The 21,237-nt window shown below is 37.9% G+C and overlaps 4 protein-coding genes across 5 annotated transcripts in view; 2 read left to right on the top strand and 2 right to left on the bottom strand.

The window, feature by feature from the left end:
* Window positions 1–977: 977 nt before the first annotated feature.
* On the bottom strand, window positions 978–6,601 carry surf6 (surfeit 6). Its single transcript, XM_015382735.1, has 4 exons — window positions 6,429–6,601; window positions 5,709–5,912; window positions 5,550–5,620; window positions 978–3,193 (listed from the first exon to the last, which is right to left on the bottom strand). The coding sequence occupies exons 1-4, from the start codon at window positions 6,520–6,522 to the stop codon at window positions 2,507–2,509; spliced, it is 1,056 nt and encodes a 351-aa protein (XP_015238221.1). The 5' UTR covers window positions 6,523–6,601; the 3' UTR covers window positions 978–2,506.
* A 37-nt stretch (window positions 6,602–6,638) lies between these two features.
* On the top strand, window positions 6,639–9,885 carry surf1 (surfeit 1). The gene is made up of 9 exons (XM_015382734.1): window positions 6,639–6,790; window positions 6,871–6,931; window positions 7,160–7,287; window positions 7,375–7,457; window positions 8,867–9,058; window positions 9,133–9,205; window positions 9,317–9,479; window positions 9,565–9,646; window positions 9,727–9,885. The coding sequence occupies exons 1-9, from the start codon at window positions 6,728–6,730 to the stop codon at window positions 9,791–9,793; spliced, it is 912 nt and encodes a 303-aa protein (XP_015238220.1). The 5' UTR covers window positions 6,639–6,727; the 3' UTR covers window positions 9,794–9,885.
* Window positions 9,886–13,650: 3,765 nt separating this feature from the next.
* rpl7a (ribosomal protein L7a) lies at window positions 13,651–16,685 on the bottom strand. Its single transcript, XM_015382698.1, has 8 exons — window positions 16,667–16,685; window positions 15,616–15,736; window positions 15,281–15,430; window positions 14,842–14,982; window positions 14,504–14,583; window positions 14,148–14,278; window positions 13,874–13,943; window positions 13,651–13,788 (listed from the first exon to the last, which is right to left on the bottom strand). The coding sequence occupies exons 1-8, from the start codon at window positions 16,667–16,669 to the stop codon at window positions 13,684–13,686; spliced, it is 801 nt and encodes a 266-aa protein (XP_015238184.1). The 5' UTR covers window positions 16,670–16,685; the 3' UTR covers window positions 13,651–13,683.
* A 2,247-nt stretch (window positions 16,686–18,932) lies between these two features.
* Window positions 18,933–21,237, top strand: part of usp20 (ubiquitin specific peptidase 20) — a 20,498-nt gene continuing 18,193 nt past the window's right edge. For both annotated transcript variants that reach the window (XM_015382732.1, XM_015382731.1), the window contains exons 1-4: window positions 18,933–19,098; window positions 19,341–19,447; window positions 19,659–19,712; window positions 19,992–20,054. In XM_015382732.1, the coding sequence (XP_015238218.1) occupies window positions 19,370–19,447; window positions 19,659–19,712; window positions 19,992–20,054 (195 nt within the window). In that variant the 5' untranslated portion in view covers window positions 18,933–19,098; window positions 19,341–19,369. The remainder of the gene's footprint in view (window positions 19,099–19,340; window positions 19,448–19,658; window positions 19,713–19,991; window positions 20,055–21,237) is intronic.

The following is a 21,237-nucleotide window of genomic DNA, read 5'->3' as shown; positions in this document are numbered from 1 at the left end:
TTGCATCTGCTCATTGACTCAAAGCAATCGTCACACCAAGCATGCTTGTAGCGACAGTGGAGAGGAAAAACTCCCTTTTAACAGGAAGAACCCTCCAGCAGAACCAGGCTGAGTGTGAGCGTCCATCTGCTGAGGCCGACTGGGGTTCAAGCACTGATCTCTATTTATTCCCTGGATTTCTGATAGCCTGAAAAAAGTGAAGTACTCCCCACTACCACTGAGATGCTCAGTAAATATGCCTACGTGTGTAGCATTTGGCTGAAAAAGCAAGCAGTTAACCATTGACATTGTGTCTAAAGTTAGAAAATAGAAAGTAGAGTAAATATAAAGTAATTCACTGTAAAAAGTCAATGTAGGAATTTTTTTATTAACTGGATGACGCTGTCATTTTTGTAGTGTTTGTTGTATTTCTCATTTGAAAAAGTCATGTGCTGAAATATATTGCATGTGATATTGACAGAAAAATAGCAACTCAAACATTTTAATGGCTAATGCACATGCACAGCATAAATGTATATAGCTACATTCATGCACAATTTGCAAATAGGAAAATACTATAGCATTAACTGACATGTAAATTTTTTCAGTCTTGATGTGAATTCTTGAAATCATATGTAATATGTAATTACCCTAACAATATAATCAATACATGCATATTACATGTACATCATCAATTTGGCACATCTGTATTATTATCCTCCATGATGGATTTGTATGTTGTTACATGATTCAGACTTCATTGACTTCATAATGACTATAAATGTGATGTGCTCATTTGTTTTATTTTAAGTTACACTAATCTACGTATGCTATGAAACAGCAAGTCTGTGTCAAGTGAATTCGTCTTTATTTTAAAAGTCTTAAGCCCCCCTGAAAAGATGAGATGAGAAAATCATCGTTGTTTGTCGCTGTAGCGCATTTAATGTTTACATTGCGACCGGTCTAACTAGGGAGTACCAATATGGCGGCCGATGGCTTCATTCAACCCCCTACTACCAACAGACCATCAGCAATTCATTGAATAAATAGAGATCAGTGGGTTCAAGGAGACAGAAGCAGACATGCAGAAAGAAGCAGAGATATAAAAGGCTCTCTAAAAACAGTCTGTTGGGTTTTCCATCAGTGTCCATCAGCTGAGTGAATGACTTTATTGATCTCACAATTGAAAAATGTACTCATTAAATTGCCTCAAATAGTCAAAAAGGTGCCAAAGGAAGAAAATGTGCATGGAGCTTTATACAGTATATACAACACGTCCACATATCTATATTACAGCTGATGTTTTTTTAAGGATTATTGTACAGGGTATTGATACGGATGGCTATTTATCTATATAGCTATTGCACTGGGTATCAAATATAAAGATACAGGTTATTGCACAGGGTATTAAGTAGTAATTGCACATTACACATCGCACTAGTTATTGCCATGTAGTGTCGCATAGTAGAGTCTGGTGGCAGCAGGGATGAATGAACTGAAATTTTTTATCTGTCCCTCTGCAAATGGGTTTGGTTGACATTAAAGTACATACAGCGTTTGAATATTGATTTGGGTGGGGATTTATTGCATTTGCTATATAAGCTTATAAAAAAAAAATTTAATCGCAGACACTCCAATGCCTCTGGGATTTTATTTGATCGATCATCCATCAACCCATCTTCTATCTGATGCAGATATCTGTACAGTGTGGGGACTACAAATCTGATATATGCGTTGACAGTATGGCTGCAAAAGATCCTCAGAAATGAAATTAGCTTATAGAACAGTAGTGAGAAGTTTGGCATCTATTCTCAGCCTAGTTTGTGAGTCAACTGTCATGGTTGCTAGGTGACAGAGCTTACACTGAGTGATGGCTGGTAACAGCTAGGGAAGGCTGGACCTGTTTTAATCTATAGCCAAACTCTTCCAGCATCCAGTAGGCTGGGTCCTTCAGAGGATGCAGCCGCCAAATTCGAACAGCTTTTGGTACAGGGGGGGAAAGCCCCCCCTGATCGGGATGTAGTAACACCCCCTGGAGTCAGGGGTACAAGGATTCTACTCTATGATCAACCAAAGCTGGTCAATCGTGATTGTTGTGGATTGGTTAATCGTGCCTTAATGGTACGAGCTCAGAAGTTCAGATTTGAGCACATTTGTTTCAAGGAGAATCTTAAAATAAAACTATATAATCAACAATCCAAATTCATAGAAAAGTAGCCAGCTAATTTTAAACTATGTGCTAAATAACTCTCTTAAGTTTTGTTACGTAATACCTTTAAATAAATGTTAAATATTCAGTATCTATATGCATTATAACAAAAAAAGCCAGAGGTTTAAACTAGATGATAAAGTTCTTTACTTTTGTTAAAATAAACACATTTCACAGCAGAATATAACTCATATCAGATCTAAGCAAAATTTTCAGCTTAATTATGAAACAGTTTGTATGACAGGATGTAGTTTTATTTCATGTAAAAAACAACCTTCCATATAAAGAAATCCACAGGATAAGGAAACTTCTCTCCCCCTAAACTGCAGCTTTCTTTAAGTCCTCAGGTAGGATTCTTCCCTTCTTCCGGGCTCTGTCCTTCTTCTTCTCTATTTTAGCCTTCTTACGTCTCTGGAGGTTCTTCTTCCTCTTATCCTGTCTTTGCTGCATCTTTTCAATCACATTCTCGCTCCGATGCTCCCACTTCTTCTTCCTCTGCTCACGCCTCTTCTCTTTCCTCTTCAAAGAAGCACGTAGTTGATCTTCATCATCCTTGATTTTGATGCCCTCTGCCTTATAGAGCATGTTGGTCCATTTGATCTTCTTCTCCATCTCCGAAGCCTTGGTCTCGTCCTTCTCCCTCAGCTTCTCCAACTTCTCTTTGCGAGCTTCCACTCGGCTCAGAAGTTGTTTGTAGTTCTTCCCAGTCAGTGGCGTTATCTTACCTTTCTCGCTCTTTTTCCTTTTAATTTTTGCCTGTATACTAGTTTCATACGCCTTGTCCACCGTCTCTACTTTGTTAAAGATAACGGCCGCTTTGACTCTTTTCTCGGAGGCAGGAGCAATCGTTTCTTCTTTTATCTCTGCAGGTTGTTCCTGAGCGCTTTGCTCTGCTAGTTTCTTTATCAGAAATTCTTTCCTCTTCCTCTTCTTACGTTCTCGTTCCATTTTTCGCTTTGCACGCTTTGCCATGACAGCCTCTGATAATGCATCCTTTGGAGCTCCCTATTGAAAGATAGAGACATGTTATTACTCTAGTAAAAGAACGGTGCTGTTGGAAGACCCCTCCTGCCTCTTATGGTATGACCGAAGTGACTATCCTAAAGGTGGGAATGACTAAATAGTCCTGCGGTTAAGTTATTAACTTAAGTTTTGAGATGGATATGTGCAAAATACTTCAAATCAATGTTGCATCATGTTATTACGATGGAATAATGAGACACTGTAGCTTTGCTAGACTTTTTAAAAAGCTAGGTTGTTTCAGGTTGGAGGACATTATATTGATGGTGATGCTGATGTGTCCTTTGCAGCATCAGGATGATTTGCTGCTGACTTATTGAAGCATGAATTTTGCTCACTACCCTGAAGGATATAATCCAAACACCAGTTCATTACCTTCAACTCTAACATACTGGAATCATATAAACCCAGAAAAACACTGGTGACTTTTTTGCTCACAGTCATTTATTTGGTTAAAGTTTCTTTCATTCTTTAAAATAACAATTTTAACTGCAAAAAGTCTTGGTATTTATAAATACAATATGACTAATTTATTAGTTGGATATTAAGAATTTATTTGAGAATCTGAGACAACTAAGAGTGAAAACAAGGGGGGGCAAGTGTTTTTTCAAAGAACTAAAAATATTTGGAAAGGCTCAAAGGAAAACCTTGTTTTAATTGGTTCAGAATTGTCTTGGGTACTTTCCCCTGGTCTCCTAATCGACTCTAATGGAATAAAATCCTCTGAAGGAGCTTCTCCAGATGAAAAACTGATTCTTGAAGCATCGATTCCAATTTAAACAGCAGATTAGAAGAACAATATGGACAACTACTTGTGAACCATTGAGAGAACGTCTATCGACAATCCAACTTAAAGGGCCTGTATCTGATTTTAATTTAATGTCTCTATTGTGTGGCAGAAGTCATTAAATTAAAATAAGTCAATGATTGTGCATATATAGGAATCCAGGTGTTGTTAGCGCAGGTTTCTAACAGTTTTCTCTGTCGATGGGATTCATTCTACAAAGCTTCTGGTTTTTAACCAGCCAATAGGGGCGTTTCCCAACGAGGAGTGTCTTTTCTCAAAGCTCTTCCACCGTACGTCTTCTAAACAGAGAAATGTGGCGGCCAATGAAGGGAAAGTTGTGATACACCCACTGCCTGTCACTGCATATACACCAAAACAGCCGAAAGGGTCAAAATGGAGGAAGAAAAGAGAGTTGAAAGTCGAGAATAATCAATGAAGGATCAAAGCTGGTATAAATATGGGACCAGCCTACTCAGTGGAGAGCTTTGGGGGACTGGCTGCAGTGCTCCTAGACAGGCATGTTTTCATTACTTTTATGTGTGCATTATAACATGCATGAGGAGTGGGAGGAAAGTTTCTCAATGGGAGAAGGTTAGGGGCGGGGCTTACACATCAAACTAAGGCCCCGTCCACATGAAGTCAAAACGAACACGAAACGCTGATATTTTCCAAAACGTTTGCCGTAAAGACGGAGACGTAAAATAAATGTGAGCGTCCACACGAATGCATGAAAACGCTGCAAAATGTATGCCAGGCCTGTAAGTGGCGCTGTGGTGCCAAAGCAAAAATAAGCGACGAAATGTTGGGCATGTGCACTAATATTTATACATGGTTGCCCTGCGGGTCCATTTTCGTGGTTCAGTCAAATTCAGGTGCTGAACTATGTCGTCGATATTGCTCTGTTCTTCCTGGAGATATTCCAGAAGAAGAAGATTCTGTTGTAAGCCCGACAGCAGGGTGAGTAGCATTAGCAGCAACGGCGCCATTGTTGTTGTGATACTGGTCGCGCATGCGTGTTTAGAGGCGACGCTATGACGCATGCGTGTAAAAAAAAATATGCGGTTAGAGCGTAAAGATGGAAACGCGAAAACGGCGTTTCGAAATCTTCCCACTCTGAAGGCTGAATAAAAAAAAGATCGTTTACAGACCCCCGAAACGCCGGCTTCGTGTGGATGAGAGGCTGGTTTGGTGAAAAATTTGTGCGTTTAGGCCAGGGCTCGTCTTCGTGTGGACGGGGCCTAAACTGTTCTCCTTACCCATGGTTTAAAACTGTGCAGAATCAGGTAGAGCACCTTTAAAGCTAGCTTTACAGCAGGAGTTAAACTGGATCTATTGAGGGAAGGAGAAGGAATAGTCAATCAAAACACCCAAAATCTAAATACTTAATGCCAAATCCATTTCACCAGCCAATAGGAACTGTTGTAATCGTCTTATTTCACTTCTGTCTACACTCTACACACAGCATCTGTGTGCTTTTCTTTGTTTGAGAACAACCTTTAAATTAAATAATGTATTACTTCACTTAGCTTTTAAGCTGAATTCAGGAATACATACCTGTCCTCTGGACTCTTCAATCTTCTCATGGAGCCTTTTACGCAATACATCCACAGTGGAGAAGCTTGGCTCTGCATTACCTCCTTAATTTAGCAAATTAAGACCAAGTTAGATAAAGAATTCTTTAAATAATGTCTGAAATACGCATTTATACCATACCTTTAGGTATCTGCAACGTGGCTCCATTCAAACTTTGAAGGGTTGCTTTTGTTTTTTCAAGGTTTTTCTGTGCAGCTGGAGAAGCACGAGGCTTCTGTTGGGGTTTGAGAGGCTCTTCTTTGCCATTCTCCTTCAAATTCTTCTTTTTTAATTTCTTTTTCTTCTTGCCTTGAAGATCTGCATCACTTTTACCCTTGAAAGGAACTAATCAGAGAAAAACAATCACTATCCCATAACTACCATGTAATTTTTTTAATTTCTAATTATTGTCATTCATAAAAAAATATATATATAAAAAATATTTTGTTCAATAAATCTAAGACATTTTCAACTACAGACTTAACCCAGTTTTAAAGTGGAGAAACACAAAAAAAATTAAGTTTGTCGTTAAATGAAAAACTTTAACAAGACAATTTTTATACAGAAAAATATACAATAAATCCCTTTTAAATGAATAAACACAAAGTGCATTATGTGCATAAACAGAAGACATCATTTTTCAGATATCTATGAATAATATTGGTTTGCAAACAGTGAGTTAGCTTGTTGCAGATATACAAAAAAAAATAAAACATATCTATTATTTTTAAAGCTCAAAATATTTTACTTTATACTTTTTTCTATAATTAAGCCACTTTTGTCAAACAGTCGTAATAGATTGGTTATGATACGCAAAGGGCTACTTATATGCCACTTTAGAGCAGAAATGCTAACGTTTACCAAATGATATCTTCTTCTTTGGCTCATTTTCTCGCTGGGAAATAACTTTACTGGCAAGTTTCTGAATATAGGAGTCCTTTGAAGCGAGGTCCATGTTAGCACCGAACACAGCCAGTGAAAAATATCTGGATAAAATTGAGATCAGAACATTTCAGTACGCACGTGGGTTAAAAACAAACAGGGCGGAATGACGTTTACCCCGGAAGGAGTAACACCAAAAACATTCCCCCTCTGTATGTCCTAACAGGAAGTAACAAGTCAGTTATGTAGCTACTTTACCATCAATGTTTTGACTCGACATGGCTTCCCTGAAAACCCTGCTGGCTTATTCCAGTAGGCTTCTTCCGACATTAAGCAAGCAGGCAAGTTTTATGTTTTAAGACTTTAATCTCTGGAGAAAGTGAGAATATAATGAGTTTAGTCTATTTTTTCATCACTACAGACTCCTGCCACTAACATCCAGAGGATCCCCTTCGTCCCAGCTCTCTTTAGACGCCTAGACGGTGAGTAGTTCAGCAGGTAAAACCCCACTGAGCGTCTTTTGATGCATTTACAGTTATTTGTTCTATTAAATTATTAAGATTTTTTAATAATTTGCCGGTTTAGTTAAATTTATAGCCATTCATTCTGCTCGTTATTCAAACAATTATTAAATGTAATCCTTTTTTTGTATCAATTTTGTTTCAGCATAAAAAGTCAGATTTATTCATTTTTGTGCTGTAAATCTTTAGGTAGTTTTATTATCTTTGGGCGACGATGCAGTTCTACAGCAGCCAATGCAGAAAAGGGCGAGGACTCCTTTCTCAAGTGGTTCCTGCTGCTCATCCCTGTGACCACCTTTGGTCTGGGAACATGGCAGGTACTGCTTCTTTACAGAGTTCATCCTCTTTTGTTCTTTGTTTTCTGGATTGGTCCTGATGATTTTTTGGGGGGTTTTTTTGTGAAGGTAAAAAGACGCCAATGGAAGATGGGACTCATTGATGAGCTGAAACGTTTGACCACAGCGGAGCCTGTCCCCCTACCTCCTGAGTAAGTAGCTGAATTTTCCCATCGAAAAAGGGTTACACAGCAGGTCATACTGGGATAAGGGGAGTGTTGGCCTAGTGGTTAGAGCAGTGGCTTGTGCTGAGAAAGTTGCAAGTTGCCAGTTCGATCCCCACTGCCTGCACTCTGGGGCTCTGAGAAAGACCCTTAACCCCACACTGCTCCCCGGGCGCCACACAATGGCTGCCCACTGCTTCCCAAAAGGACGGGTTAAACGCAGAGGTACATTTCTGCAATGTGAGATCAACAAAGTTTAGTCTCTTCTTATAACTTCTACAAGCTATCGGTTAAAAAAAACACATTTGTAATCATTTTATTTTTGTTATTTTTTCATAGATGTGTTTTTTTTTTTTTTATGAAAAAAAAAGAAAAAAAGTGAGAGTTAATATGAAAAAAAAGCCCTGTGACCACCATGCCAATATGAATCTACTTTCTTACCCAGATGGAGGACAAAGTATAACTCTAGAACTAAGAAATAGGCATATATTTTTTCCTCCCTTTTTTTTTTTTTTTTTTTTTAGAATATTTTTTAACGAAACAGAACAAAATGTTTTGTTTTGCCTATTTATAAACTTTATGTGTCAGCTACAACTAGGGTGACCAGATGTCCTGTTTTGCGCAGTACAGTCCTGCATTTCTCACTTCTGTCCTGCTATTCCACAAACCGTAGCAATGTCCCACATTTGGCTGGAAAAAAAGTCAGTTTATATTTAAAGCCGGTTTTCTTAAATAAATCAGAGCTGCACCGGAGTACAGCTTCAAGACCAAGCTGTGAACGAAGCTCAAACCTAAAGAGGTAAAGGATTTTTATATAAAATATGTTGGAAACTATTGTTAACGTAAATGAAACAGCTACAACAAATACTGTGGAACAATTTTTCATTTGGCGAGGCCAGTGAAAGGTGATGATGAAGTTTGCTCTGATAAGAGGGGAGTACGATGTAAAGTTACAATGTAAACTGAGTCACAAAACTTAGTTACAAAAGGTGTCTGTCTCTCATTGTCCCTCCGCAGCATCCCAGTTATCCAAAATTTGTGGCGTTTTTTTTTGTAGATCTCCCCTTTTAACAACAGTATTTGTCATACTGGACATCTGGTGATCAGTTTACCGGGTTCAGTATAGCAGTTTGTCATTCATAACCCCAGTCCAAAGCTGTGTTTCTAAATAGAAATAAGCAACCTATAAAACCATGTGTTCTCCATCAGCAAATCCTGGGATGTTTTTCTTCCACTGGATATGTGTGCTTTGACTTCTTAATGTAAAATTATGCTGCTGTAATAAATACATTTTCTTCAGTGCTTCTTTAATTGGTCTGCTAACCAGACTGTCTTCTTCCACATGAACTCTACGTTTTTGAGCAGGTGTTCTTCCCTTCTGTCTTTCTGGATTTTAGTCCTGTTGAAGTGAACAAGCTGGAGTACAGAAGGGTGAAAGTTCGTGGGCACTACGATCACTCTCAGGAGCTCTACATCATGCCCCGCTCGCCTGTCGATCCAGAGAAAGAAGCCAGAGAGGCAGGGAGTCTGTCCTCTAGTGGAGAGATTGGAGCTAATGTTATCACACCTTTTCACTGCTCTGACCTTGGGTAAGGGAATCATTAAGGTTTTACCACAAGACACTGGATCAAACTGCTGTCATATGTCACTCATGTCCCTGCAGCATCAAAATACTGGTCAACAGAGGATATGTACCAAGGCAGAAAATACGACCGGAGACCAGAATGAAGGGGCAGGTTAGAGATTTAAAGTGGCTGTTACCCATCTGAGGCTCACTGCTCTGAAAAAAGGAAATCTTCAGATATCAACCAGGTAACACCCTACTTTGTTTGCCTCACTACCTGCAGGTGGAGGATGAGGTGGAAGTGGTGGGGGTCGTCAGGCTGACGGAACCTCGTAAACCGTTTGTTCCGAACAACGACGAAGAGAGAAACCGTTGGCATTACCGTGACTTGGAGGCCATGTCTCGCATCACTGGAGCTGCTCCCATCTTAATCGACGCCGACTTCCGTAAGGACCGAAGCTCACTGAGAGGCGGTTCATAATCAGAGGACCTCTGATTACCAATCCAAATGTTTTGTGCTTTTAATGGCAGAGAGCACGATTCCAGGAGGACCAGTTGGGGGACAGACCAGAGTCACACTGAGGAATGAACACATGCAGTACGTCATAACTTGGTGAGTTATAGCTTCTTTATTTAGCTTTAAAAACTTCAAAGTTGAATTATTAATTGAATAATATTCCCCTGCTTTTCCAGGTATGGATTGTGTGCAGCTACTTCCTACATGTGGTATACCAAGTTCATCAAGAAGATTAAAATATAATATTTCTTGAAAATGTTGATTCATTTATGTCTTTGTTGTTTGTGTCTCTAAAAATACAAATAAATACCTTATAAACAAAGGAGTTTCTGCTGAAATCTACAAAATAGTAAAACTGCAAACTCTGCTATATTAGAGGGTTAGTTAAAAAGAACGAGCAGAGCTTCTGCAAATTCTGGTAGCCTGTTTACAAGACTTTTTGGGACATTTTAAAATATTTCCCTAAATGTAACCCTGAGGTGCAAAAGTCTAATTCAAACGAGGTTTTATCCAAAAGATTATTAACTTGAATTCATTGTTGTTCCATTATATCGCTAACGTCCATCATAGGATAATTTCACCAGTTGGTCAAAAGTTTAAGTAACATCCAATTGTATAACTTGCATTCCAGTGTATCTCAATTAATCAGTTTCTTTATTGTCAAATTCAATTTACATTTTAATCGAGATTTCAGTTCTAATATAAACTGTTCATCACATCCATTGGGCTGGCAGGGGGAATGATTTAGTGAGTCCATGCGTGCCGCAGAACTCTGCCATTGGCGCATTCTTAATGCTGCTAAGTGCCCCACCCTGAGGTGATTGATGAAATGCATAAATTTTTTTACATTATTGCTGTACACAGGCCATTGTCCTTGATAAGATGGAAGTTTATCAACCAGCACTTCAATTCTGGACACATCCACAGATGTTAGCGGGTTGGGTAGATGTGTGTGTTGGGGGGGTAAATGTTCTTGAATAAATATTTTTTGTACGTTTTTTGGTAGCAGATTATTAAAAGCTTTATGTGGCATAATTACAGTGCAATATTTAAAAAGGTCATGAAATTTTCATATATTTGAATGAGTTGAAGTGATGAAGAGATCATGAGTATTTTCTAAAAAAAAAAAACACTGATGGATGATCTGTTGTACCAGTTTTCGCAATAGAAATAGTGGATTAATTCAACATTTTTAGTTATTACCCCATACCTCGATAGGGGACAACCAAAGAGCAATATATGATCAACGTATTTTTTGGCTTTATTTATAATAAGAAGCTCTTTGAGCGGGGAGTGGCCGCCTAGTGGTTAGGGCATAGGGCTTTGAATCCTGAGATTGTGAGTTTGATCCCCCACTCGCACAGACTGCCAAACTGGCTCCCTGAGCAAGATCCTTGACCTCACACTGCTCCCCGGGCGCCTCACAATGGCAGCTCACTGCTCCTCTAGGGGATGGGTTAAATGCAGAGAAGTAATTTCCCTCTGGGATTATTAGAGTATATAAAATCAAAAATTGGATTGCTTTTTTGATTAACAAAACTATTTACTTTTGTTTCATTTAGATTTGTCAATATTTTGCTTGCATCCATCCATTCTGCAACTAACGATTATTCAGCAAATCGATTAATTTTTCGATTACTTTATCGATTAATAATCGAATAGCCAAAGATTCTTTAAAGAAGATTTTTAGGAAAGTAAATCAGGTGAAACTGAAACTTTTCCACTTGAGGAGTTCTAGATAGAGCATACTGATAGACAAAACTTTTTCTGTTTTTTGGTATAGAAAATTTAGGTATAATTACTGCTCAAAGTGGGTCGCTCTGTCAGCTTAAGACATGTCTTAGAGTCTTTATACTCCAGTTAACGATTCATCGATTACTAATGTAGTTGCTGATTATTTCAAGAATCGATTAATCTAAATAATTAATTCATCAGCAAACAGAATTAGTTTTAATTTCTGTGATCGTTAAATATATAATTTATATAAAGATTGAAAAACGTTGGACTCAATACTGAACTCTGGGGAACACCACAGGTAATAGCAAGAAGATCAGATGAGGATTCACCAATTTTTACGTAGTGCATTCTTCCAGTCAGATTTCTTTTAATTTTCCACCTTATCTTATTCCAAGTTTTCTTATCGAGACATAGTAATTGTGTAAAATGCTTTTTTTTAACCAATAAAGATGCTCACAGCATGCTTATATTGGACCACTGCATTATTAGTTTCTTCCACTGCTTCAAGTATTGCCATAGGAGTGGTTCTTTTAGATCTAAAGCCATATTGGCTTTCAATGTCTCATGTTTGTTAAACGTCTTATCTAGTCGAACCAAAAATTATTTCTACATGAAACCTGAGGCAACAATGAAAATTGTCTATAATTTGTGAAACTGTGTTTATCCCCATTTTTTGAATAGTGGTATTACTTTGACATTTAATTTATCACTGTCTTAATTAGAGGCATATTGATATGACCATCCATGGAATATTTACTTTTACAATTCAAAACAGTTTTCACTTGTTCAATTGTTGAAGTGAAAAAACATTAAGGATTTTGTTTCTAACATATTGCCTTGGTTTTTGGATTGGTCAGGAATCTTAGCAAAAAATTCCTGGCCAACATTTACTAAGAATCAATTGACGTCAACTATTTTGGTCAATTTGTACATTTCTCAATTTATGTTGCAAAAATAATTGGGATACTCAATTTTTGCTGGTCCACATCTTCTTGAAATTTGTTTTGTAAAGGATTTGCTTAAATACAACTGTTGAGATCTAATTATATATGTTTATGTTTATACATTTTTTTGTATCTTTGTTTTGCATCTTTAGTTTTGAGTTTGATACATATATTTTTTTTTCTTTTACAGGCATTCAGTATTCCTTTTGTAAGCAAAGGGCTTTTTTTTTCTATAAAGTGTTTTTTAACAGAAGAGTGAAAATTATACAGAGAAACAGATCATATGTGCAATCTACATTTGTTTCAGAGGTTACTGATCCAAATGCATTGGTAGTTTTCTCAGTTCTTTTGTGAGTTACTTTCCTATCTTTTGATACATAGTTTTCAGTCACGCAATGAATACAGGCAAATGATCAGTGATGTCATATCAAACCCCTGGTTTCTTGAACCTTCATATTATTACTGAAGATACTGTCAATGTGTGACATATCTCCTGGGCTTATTGTGGGACAGAGGGTCAAATTATACATAGCATTAGAAAAGTAATGTATTAGTCTGTTGGGATTCAGTATTGGCATCGCCGCAGAATAACCAATAGTGGTTGGAAGTAAACCTTTTTCCATAATTTCAGCAAATGTTTCAACTGCCTGAATCTAGTGAGCAATTCAGAGCTTCAAATATAACATTCCATTACATATTTCAATTGTTAAAAATTCTACCATTTCACCAATTTTAAAATAAATTGGTTTGGAAAGTAACAGATTTACGGAGAGAACTACCCCAGCTCCAGTTTTTCCTTCTCTGCTCATGTTAGCTCACAAACACTATGGCTGTTTTTGTAAATTTGGTTTTTATTGCCATTTTTTTAATTTATTGCCCAAGAACTCTTATAAACCTAAAATGACTGAACGTACATCTAGAAAAGGGTGTTGATAGTTTACCTTCAGAGTTCATTGTTGCATTGATCCCGAGTAAAAAATTTACAATAGTGAGAAGTAATATTGTCAGGGTCTATTTCAGTTTGATCAAGTATACTGTGCTCCCAAGTTTCTAATTAAATTTTTTGCCAGAGCTTATTGTTCTTATTGCTCATGGAATTTTCTTTAACCTTATCTAAGCTATTTTCTGATGCATTTGTCTACTTCCTTTTCACCATCAACACCATCTTCTGGGCTTTCATTGAGTTTAATAAAATTCTGTTATAAACCCAGGTGTTTGATTTTTGCAACTTTTTCAGTGGTCTAGCTTTTTTGGCAAACATTTAGGCCTTAAACAGCTCATTAAATGTATAATAAAAAAAAAAACAATTTCCAAACCATATCTTAGATGCTTCTTTAAAATCTATTGGTTAAAGGCTCTGCTGATATTTTCTATTCTTTGTATGCAGCACTGACCAGGATTAAATAACACAAATTCACATGTATTAGAACATACATTTTTATTCCAAATACTTTAACCAAGCTTGGTTGCCAGTTCCTTGGCCTTAGCCTTCTCCAGCTTAGTAAAGCGGGCTGTGGATTTGGGACCCAGGATACCACCTCCCCAGTGACGACGAATCTGTAAAACAAATGCAGGCCGTTTAAAATAAGCTCTCATCTTCAAAAATATTTCTAAGGTAAAGACACCAAACATTAAAGCTTACCTCTTCATATCTGTCATTGTAGTTGGTCTTGATGGCTTCAACAAGTTTAGCCAGTGCACCTTTATCCTCACTGAAGAAAAAAAAAAAGAAAAAACTCAATACCGAGAAACGCAAAGCCTTAAATGCCACATCTACTACAGTGGTACATTGCTCTTCATGTTAACACAAAATACAGTTAACCATACACAGCGCGTAGAGGGTTTTGGGACAGTTTAAACCGTTTTTGTTTTAGAAACTTCCCAAACTAGAAACAGTTCATTGTTTTGACACTTACGGGTTAACCTGTGTGAAAGCGAATGAAGTGCATGTTTTCCTGTGCACCAGTCTTCCCAGTCTGGCCTTGCCCTTTACAATGCAGTATGGGACGCCCATCTTGCGGCACAGAGCAGGGAGGAAAACCACAAGCTGTAAAAGCATGACAAAAACTGTTAGAAAAAATACAAAAAACATGCAGGTAGGGCTAGATAAAGTCTACTAAATGAATACAAGTCTTTAGGTGGTCACTGCTCAGGGTTAAAAAGCTCGTGTTTTGATCCACACAAAAGGATTCAGGTGAAGAAATTCAGACATCATTGCCAGTGACCCCCTTAAAGCTCAGCTAGCTAGCTCAGTTTTAATTCTCAGTCTTACCTCAATTGGATCCACATCATGAGCAATGACAACCAGCTGAGCCTTCTTGTTCTCCACCAGAGAGGTAACGGTGTTCACACCTGGGAAAAACAATGACATTTAACATCTGATCCTCCAAGCACATGAAAGAAAAATATATTCATATCTGGCCAATGCTCAGGGTTAAAAAGCTCATAAAGCATCAAGGCAAGTTTCAGGTGAAGAAATTCAGGTCATCACTGCATCCTGGCCAGTTTGATAAAGCTGATTCAATGTCAAACCTTCCAATATAAAAATATTCTACTTCAATTTATTTAGAAGGTCCTTAAGCTCAACTCCAGTAGTTTAGTGCTCTTCACCTGCACGGAGGACAGGAGGCCTCTTGGTGGGAGTGTCTCCTTTCCCAGCTGCCTTCTGCTCAGCACGAGCCAGCAGCCTCTTCCTCTTCTCCTGCTTGGTCTCTGGTCTGTACTTGTGGGCCAGCTTAAACAGCTGGGTGGCTGAATCAAAGCAGACACATGTTTAGCCACAAAATAAAGCATCTAACAAAGGTAAAAGCATTTAAACCAAAATGCATCAGTGATCTTGGTGGAAATGTCATCACAATCAGATAGCAAATATTTCACATCATCTGCAAAGAACAAAGATTTCTAAACTATAATATACTACTGATGCATCATCCTCTGGTGGGTTGAAACACTGAACAGAGGTCAGCAGGATCCTAATCAATGCATCTCAGTAGTGTGTCCTTAGGTTCCAGGTTTAATAAAGTCCTTATTAAAAAGCACGGGAACATACCTGTCTGGCGGTCCAAAGCCTGGGTGAACTGGTTGATCGCAGGAGGAACCTTCAGACGCTTGTACAGAATGGAGCGTTGCCTCTGCAGGCGAACGTAACGAGGCCATTTCACAAAGCGTGTCAGGTCACGCTTTGGCTGAATATCCTGGCCTGTGGAAAGCAAATTGTTTATGTTCTAAAAGTGAAAAGTTTTCCTCCATTTAGATGCTCCGTACTTAAAGTGCATCAGCGATCTTGGTGGAAAAACTATCATCAAGGATGTTAAGATAGCAAATATTCTTTCACATCATCTGCACCAACTCATTGAATGTTTTTCAGGTTAAAAGAATACTCACCGATGCCAAAGTTCTTTGGCCTCTTCTCAAACAGGGGGTTAACTACTTTCTTGGCCTCATGTTTTTTGGCCACAGAAGGGGCAGGTGCCACCTTCTTCCCCTTAGCCTTCTTTCCCTTAGGCTGAAAAGACAAAACAAAAGGTTAGGGTCATAGCTTATCTATGACAAGTCAAATTATTTCTGACAGTAACATATAGTCAACCCCCGCCCCTGAAAAAAAAAACAAGTATTCAGTGCTAAAGTTTTTCAATCCAGCTCCTTAAAAGCAACTGTCCCACATGTGTCGACTTATAAACTAAATCCACAGACTTAAGTAAAGGGTGATTAAAGGCATGATGAAGCACAGATAGCTGGGAGAAAAATAATTTGAATCAGCTGTGCTGGAGCAGAGTCCTCAAATTTAGGAATGTGTTAACACGAATTATTTCATTAGTTTGAAATTGTTACCTGCTACACGAGATAGCTTAAGAGTAGCATAATATGATTCAAGGCTAAGCTAATCCTAAGCAAAGAGCCAACAGAAATGCAAAACTAAATTGCTATAATTAAGTAGAAAAATATACTACTAAATTAAAAGAAATTACAAATTATTAAAAAATGAAGCTGCAAACAGGGTTTATCTCATACCTATACCTCATAAAGCTAGCGAATGCTAAGTCAATGCTAGGGCCCTTTTGGCTAAAGCCGTTAGCAAAACGCTGCCCAATACTTTGTGCTTGGTCAATAAAAATGGTCGGCAGAATTTTATATAATTTTGTGTAATATCTAGTAGGATAACGAAATGATGAAAATCCCGAATCCGCGGCTTTTTCCGTATTAGCTCCTATCCTGTAAATACAACGCTGCTAGTACCGGCGACACTTCAACCGCTAAAACCCAGTTTTAATCAAAAATATCACAACAGAAACAGTCAATATACTCGTAATATTAAATAAATAGTTTATAATACTTGATATCGGAATTGTAAAGTACAACTTTAGGCGCACAGGTGAGGATGAAAGCAGATACAAGAAATAAAACAATATCCCAGAGAAGTCAAACATGTACCCACCATGTCGGTTCAGGCAGAAAGGAAGAGCGGAGGATGTGGCTAGGGTAAATACCGCGAGATTTGCCCCGCGACTGCGTGTACGTATCTACGTCAACGAGGCTGATTTGGAGTCAGCTCCTTACGTTCTTATTGGATACTACATCACAGCCTGACCTAAGAGAAACAGACACGGGATCAGTTTAGTAGGAAAATCGTATTTCCGTATGAAAACGTGCCATGCATTATTTCAAATTAGAAAAAAGGTTACCAGAATCAACTTTATTAGTCAAGATTGTGTCACGAATGGGGTATTTAATTCCAGAACCATGTGTCTTTATTGTCATTATTTCACCATAATGTTTTTTTGTTGTTGTTTGTTTTTTTTCTGAGACACAGGCTAAAACTAAACATATAGTAGACACATGTAAAAAAAAAAGAGAAAAAAAAAATACAAGGAATGAGTATCCCTTGAGGAAAACTAGAAATGTATATAAAATACTAAAGGTCTCATTTGTGTTCACAATGCCAGATGATGATCTTGTGCGCATGTGAACATATTTAAAGCTTTAGAGATGACAATGGTAGGATAAATACTAAGCAAAAATACGTCGTCATGAGGCAGTGGGAAGGAAACAATCTTAATGCAAATAAATCTACATTTTAAGACCCCATAAGTGGAACTAAATACTGTTGCATCTTTATGGACAAACAAAACTCAAAATTTAACCCTGACAAGAAAGCAACCATCATGAAGCATGCAAAAGAACATTGAGGGTTTACCTGAAGAATGCAATCCTAACTTGTGAAACATTACTCTTTTTTATTATTTAATATATATTGAAAAGAGAGATGTTTGCTGGAACTGGAATTAATTACAGGAAACTGAAAACTGGAATTTTTTAACCAAATGTGTTTTATAGTTCAAAAAACCAACTGTTATATCAACTATAAAATACTGATAGCAGTATAGAATCCAGATGTTTTGAGTTTAAGCCCCACTACTGACACTGGGTCCCTGAGCAAGACCCTTAACTCTACACTGCTCCCCGGACGCCACACAATGCAGCCCACTGCTCGCCAAGGCGATGGGTTAAATGCAGAGAGTAAATTTCATTGCTCTGTACTTGTGACAGTGTAACGATAATAAATGCTAAAAAAAAAAGATACTTGTGTAAATGGCAATCTAAATTATGTTTGCTATTTTATCGCTGCAAAATTAAAAGCTGAACCATTTCTCTCTGTGTGGCCAAAAACAGCCTTACTATAGTGAAATTATGGTACAGTGAGTGTATGTATGGGGAAAAATGGGACATATTATTTAGTTTTTTTACTCATGATATTTCAGAGTTCTGCATTTCTATTATTCCTTTAACAAACTCATAGCAGGTTCTCAAATGTGATTTAAGTAATAGAAAGCAAACTGTTTACAAAGCTGTTTTCTCTACAGATTGTGATAGCTGTTGTAGAGCAGGATTCCCCAAAGTCGGTCCTTGAGGGTCTCTGTCCTGCAGGTTTTAGAGGTATCTCTGCGTTAGCACAGCTGATTCTGATGATTGCAGTTCAGCAAAAGCCTGTTAATCAACTATCAATGTAAATCAGCTGTGCTGGAGCAGGGAACCCTCTAAAACCTGCAGGACAGCGGCCCTCGAGGCCCTGACTTTGGGGATGCCTGATGTAGTGTATGGCACAGGAATGCATTTAGATGCACAGAAGAGCGTTTAGTTGCACAGAAGAGCAATGGAAGCAAAATGTATGCTAGTTTGGGAATTAGGTAAAGCAAATATAAAAAAAAAATCATATTTTAATTTCCCTGAGCTAGATTTTAGTAATGTTGTGTTATGAAAAAAATAAACTGAACATTACATTTATTCTTCTCTCCATCAACTTCAGCCCAAAGTACAGGTTTACACAATTATATAATATATATTTTATTTAAATAAATATACATAATTGGTGTTTCACTGTTTAGAGAAAGACAATAACCAAACCAACATACATAAATATTCGGGGAACCCTATCAGTGGGAACTTTGTTTATCGCCAGTCAAAGCACAAGCAGGACACATTTTTGCGACGCACAAAATTACGTGACTTCCGTAAATATGTTGGGTATAACTATACATGGTTATAATTGACTCTTTCTTTTTTTAAAGTGAATTTTCTTTTATTTCTCACAGTAAATTATAATTTCTCAGAGTTGAAAATATTTTAGCTCCCCTGCGATCCACCCCTGACCCGCTACGTCAGGCTACGTCATCACGTTCTTTACGTGCTCCGCCTCAGCTCTGCGGATGGGGGTGGGGACAGTTAGGATGTTGGTGGATCGGAGTGAAAAAACGTCGCTTTGTCGGCTCTTCTTCTAGCTAACACACCATCCGCTGCTTTCTCTCAACACGACTTGTTTAGGCAGAGATGATATATAACCACCTTGACGGCGGCAGCTGCTTCTATTCTGTTAGTATGATGCGTTAATAACAACTGTTAGCCCTGGAGAAAGGAGGTCTGTCGGGAGTAAACACCAGGGCCTGTCACTTTGCTGAGCTGTCATCCTCTGCACATAGGTTTAGGCTTGTTGTTGTCATATTTTATATATCTGATCTGTCAGACGCAGTGTGTTTATGAAGTCGGTGCACACAGCCTGCTGAGTTACAACAACAACCTATGTTGTAATGTGTTTTCCTTGTCATGTCTGTTAGGGTACATCAAGTTGGAGACAGCAAGTAAGATGGCAGAGCAAGAAGTTTGTCCTCACCTGGAGTCAATAGGGGAGGTCACTAAGGAAGACCTTCTCCAAAAATCTAAGGTGTTTTTTTTCTTTAGTATCTATTTGTTGTCAATTTGCTGCTTAAGATGACATCCATCCATCCATCCATCCATCCATCCATCCATCCATCCATCCATCCATCCATCCATCCATCCATCCATCCATCCATCCATCCCATTTACAGCTGTTGTAGAGTAAGCATGTGTGTCAAAACAGCACCTTTAAACTGCTGTTTTTTTGTATTTTCCAGGGAACCTGCCAGTCATGCGGAGTCGGGGGACCCAATTTATGGGCTTGTCTGCAGGTAGATGTTTAGATTGTTCTTTAGTTTTGAAAGTTGGAACTGTGTGCCTTGCATTATATCATGTGTGCTTCAACAGCAGCCTGTGTTACACTTACTTTATCCTGTATTGGAAGGTAGTTTTTTTGCTAAATAATTAATAATGGCGTAATAAATAAAGGTAATTGAGCACTGCTGCTGTTTTATGGCACAAATGCTTAATCTTGTATTTTGAGTATCAGTGGGGAAAAAAAAGGTTCCAATTAGTCAGATCCTGTCTGATTATTTGTTTCTGCTCTTTAGAGTGACTGTTCATATGTTGGTTGCGGCGAGTCCTACGCTGATCACAGCACTCTACACGCACAGGTAAAAACATCTGATGCTAAGGAAATTTAAATGTTTTTTATGTCTGTTGCCAACAGTGCATTTAATTTAGAATACAGTTCTTTTTAACTTTTTACACATTTTCTTACAAATATTGCAAACCTGAGGATATTTCATTGAGCTTTTAACTGGGCCATTCTAATGCAAGAGGCCATTTTGCTCTGTTCATCTCCCCATCAAGCCTGACCAGCTTCATTGTCTTTGTCCAAGAGGCTCCACAGAATGACGATGTCGCCACGTTTCATTGCATTGTGTTGTGTTTAGATTTGCAGCCTTTTTTAATTCCAAGATCTTTTTTTTTACTACAAGTAATATATGACACACACATATATATATATAATATTTATCATAAAAGTTATAAATTAATCTATTTTCTGTACATTTCTTGATTTTAGAACAGAATAAAATAATCAAGATATATAAAGTAATTTTCTTTGGTGGGTAACCATGAAAGGGCAAAAAAACAACAACCTTGCACCAGATGATTAACCACTGGTTTACCACTCAGTAAATTTGCAGACTGAAAAGTTCAGTCCTGTTGCCGTTTCAACTGAGCCCCACCTCTTTCCATTTCTCATCATAGTTTTTGGTCTAATTACACCCCTCTACACCCTTTATACAGAGGCTAAATTATAGATAGGTGGCTTTCTTTGACTTCTTCTTTGGTGGTAATGTGTTAACTAAGACTGGATTTCTGTCATACCTTTCTAATATTTATCAGAAATGAAACATGCAACATCTTTATTCCAATCCACTATTATGCTCCACTTTAAAAGGTGGCTACGAGCGCAAACACGCAGCATCAGCGGCCAAAGGTGCTGCAGATATATTAATGATGCCAACTACAAAACACACAAGCACAAAAATCAAGTGCTTTATAAAAATGCTATAAGAGCAAATCTGCTAATCACAGAATAATGGAAAGTATTAATCAAGGAAAAGTGCTGAGGATACCAAAAACAACAGAATGTAAAAAAAAAACCAAAATAAAAAAACTGAAATGTGCCAGACCACTAGGGGGAGCTAACCACAAGTCAGGAGGGAGCAGTCCTAGTATATTGTTGATTGTCCTTAAAGGAATAGTACACCCAAAACATGATTAGCCTTCATTTTCTACTCACCCCCATGCTGAACAACACTCTGGAGTACTTTTTTGATATCTCAA

This window comes from Cyprinodon variegatus, unplaced genomic scaffold, assembly GCF_000732505.1.
Source record: "Cyprinodon variegatus isolate N-32 unplaced genomic scaffold, C_variegatus-1.0 Scaffold264, whole genome shotgun sequence".
Taxonomy (NCBI): domain Eukaryota; kingdom Metazoa; phylum Chordata; class Actinopteri; order Cyprinodontiformes; family Cyprinodontidae; genus Cyprinodon; species Cyprinodon variegatus.
This window is presented reverse-complemented; position numbering and strand designations above follow the sequence as displayed.